Source organism: Nicotiana attenuata, unplaced genomic scaffold, assembly GCF_001879085.1.
Source record: "Nicotiana attenuata strain UT unplaced genomic scaffold, NIATTr2, whole genome shotgun sequence".
NCBI lineage: Eukaryota > Viridiplantae > Streptophyta > Magnoliopsida > Solanales > Solanaceae > Nicotiana > Nicotiana attenuata.
Genome location: NW_017670568.1, coordinates 498347 through 501014, shown reverse-complemented (window position 1 = coordinate 501014; position 2668 = coordinate 498347). Strand labels below are relative to the sequence as shown.

At 34.8% G+C, this 2668-nt stretch overlaps 1 protein-coding gene across 1 annotated transcript; it reads left to right on the top strand.

Moving 5' to 3' along the window:
* Positions 1–876: 876 nt before the first annotated feature.
* Positions 877–1687, top strand: LOC109241067. Its single transcript, XM_019407779.1, has one exon. It carries the CDS (start codon positions 986–988, stop codon positions 1493–1495), a length of 510 nt encoding a protein of 169 aa, XP_019263324.1. The 5' UTR covers positions 877–985; the 3' UTR covers positions 1496–1687.
* The last annotated feature ends 981 nt before the right edge of the window (positions 1688–2668 follow it).

Sequence of the window (2668 nt, the reverse complement as noted above, 5' to 3'; positions counted from 1 at the left end):
AAAGCTTCGAGACTTTTTATGGCTATCAATGAAGCACCTTTCATGCTGAAAGTTTAGAGATAATATTGATATATTGTATGAAGTGGCAGAGGTTTGGGTTGATTTATATGAAAGAGAAAGGAATATTTTGAAATCTTTTTAAAAATGTGATGAAAACGTGATTGTAGGGGTTTTCTATAATTGATAACATGAGAGTGAGAGGGGGAAAGGGGAGGGGGCAACGTGGGAGGGGGGACTATATCAGTTAAATGCTAAATTTAAGGAATGCTCTTTATTAAGGTTTTGTCTTTAAGTAGTAAATATAGATAGAGAATGTAATATTTAAGGAACCTAAAAAAAAAATGGTAAATAAGTTTCTATTATAGTATAGCTAGGTAAATATCCCTTGTGTTTTCTTCTTCTAACTTTAGGTATACAACAACAAGGACAAATTCAGTGATGATCATTTTAAGTACTATCGGTTAAGCCAACATTATTTGCACTTTTTGAGTTTAATTTATGTAGTATATACCATGTTCAACCCCAGAAAAATAAGATAGGTAAAGGTGTATTTACCACTTTGATAGAGATTGATATCCACTCTTTTGTAATGGGCCACACATTTCTTGTAGCCTTCTAACAATAGAAAATTGATATTATCACTTTTAGTTCCCGCCGGAAACTATTTATATTCGATTGTTGAAAAAGTACATAAAATTTGTATAATTTTAGTATATAAAATAAATATTGTATATATATACAAAAATATACAAAAGTTATACATTTTTCCGGCTATTATTTTGAGAGTGGCTATACAATGTTATTTTATCAACAGAAAACAGTTTGAGCCCATACTCTTTACGCTGAATATGGATCAAAATACACACCCGTATATTTCCGGGTCGAATATTGGTTAGTCCAAAACCTGTTATAGTACACAATCTGAATTCTGAAACGGAGATTACACAAAATCATAGGAAAAAAAGTCAAAAAGTTAACTACAGTTATGGGACTCTCAGCTTCTAAGCGAGTAACTCGTTCACTCCAAAACTCGTCCGAGTTCAACTTGGCATGTGACTCAGTCTACGACGATTGTCTCTCCCTATCACAGCACGCCTTCCCCGGAGTCAAACCCTACCAGCTCTTCTCCGCTTCGGAACGCCTCCACGCTTCTCTCTATCTCTCCGTGCCTCTCATAACCAACTGGGTCAAATCGCCTCCGACCCGATTACAAGTAGATAAGGCATTTAAAGTCGTCTCCACGCGCCGGTCCGGCGAAGAGAAAGAGAGCGAAATTGTGCTTGGGACTACTGAGTTTAAGGAGTTTGCGGTGGAGGTATTTGCAGACGCTGTCGTTTCGTGTGCAGGGAAAGAGCTGTTGAAGCGGTTCCCGGTAGGTGCTATTGGGATTGTTGGTGTGGGTGCGGTGGTGAAGCCCGGGAAAGAATTGGTTGCGGCGGCAATTGGTGCTTACGCGCTTGGTGTTGCCACTTCGGTATACGTCAGCTTGGCTTGATAAAATCTCACTATTTTCATTTTCTTTTTTGCTAGTTGAATCGACAGAATCTATGTTTTCTTTTCACAAAAGTTAATAAAAGTTTTTTTTTCTTGTCTTCGTTTTAAGGAGATGTCAAAAACTACTCTTGCCTTGAGGATACATAAATAAGTTTTGTTAACAAATTTGTTTGGAGCCTGGTTTGATATCGAATTTGAGAGTGGTACAATTCCATCAACAGCTGAAACTCACACCATGTTTGGATGGTTGTTATATATCGTTTTATAATATACCATATTATCGTATTGTATTATATTATATTATATTGTGTCGTTTTAATGTATACTATTTGGATAGATTGCATTATTTGTCATCCTTTCATAATGTCATGCACCAACAATATAAAAATAAACTTGCAATATTAGGAAAAAGAATTAAGGTACGAGGTAGAATTATTATATAAAATGGTAGGCTAAAAGATAAAATAGGATTATTTAATAATAAGAAAGGGCAAGATGAGAGAAAAAAATAAGAAAAACGGCACGGCCACACCAAATAGGTCGTTCCATAAAGTGACACTTTTCGTTGTTACGTAAAGACGGATTTAACGATACGATAAAATGAAATTTAAGTAACAATAAAAACAAAATTGCTATAAATAGAATTTTATTTATGGTGAATGTCTGTATTTAGAGAGATTCTAGGGTTTATTACTTGGTGGCTAAGTCACCCTCTCCCTATAAATAGAGGGTTCTATTCCATTGTAATTCATCCCAAATCAATAAGAATGCTCTCCCTCTACTTTTCTCTGCAATACTCTTCTTCTTCTTTTATTATTTTATTACACGTTGTCAGCACGAGACTCTAACTAATTGGGTAGAAGCTTTGGGATTGAGCATAATGATTGTCAATTGTTCCATGAACTTCATTCATGATTAAATTCTGAATTTAAGGTAAGTATTTTACTATTCTCTTTCAAATTCTTGAAATTCTATAATTTGATTTTATATACAAGCAAAGACAACAAAGTTTGATTATAACTCTAACGGAGTTTGTAAGAAATTATAACCATCTGAAGTGGTAAAATTTCTATGCCTTGCCATGATCAAATTCATGTATGATAGTGGGCAAAGAATTGAAAACCCGTCCCATTGAATTTGCTCCATTCTCATTCCCTTAAGAGAATGTGATAGC

Coding starts and splice junctions, on each gene's coding strand:
- LOC109241067 (XM_019407779.1), top strand. CDS start 986: ATGGGACTCTCAGCTTCTAAGCGAGTAACTCGTTCACTCCAAAACTCG.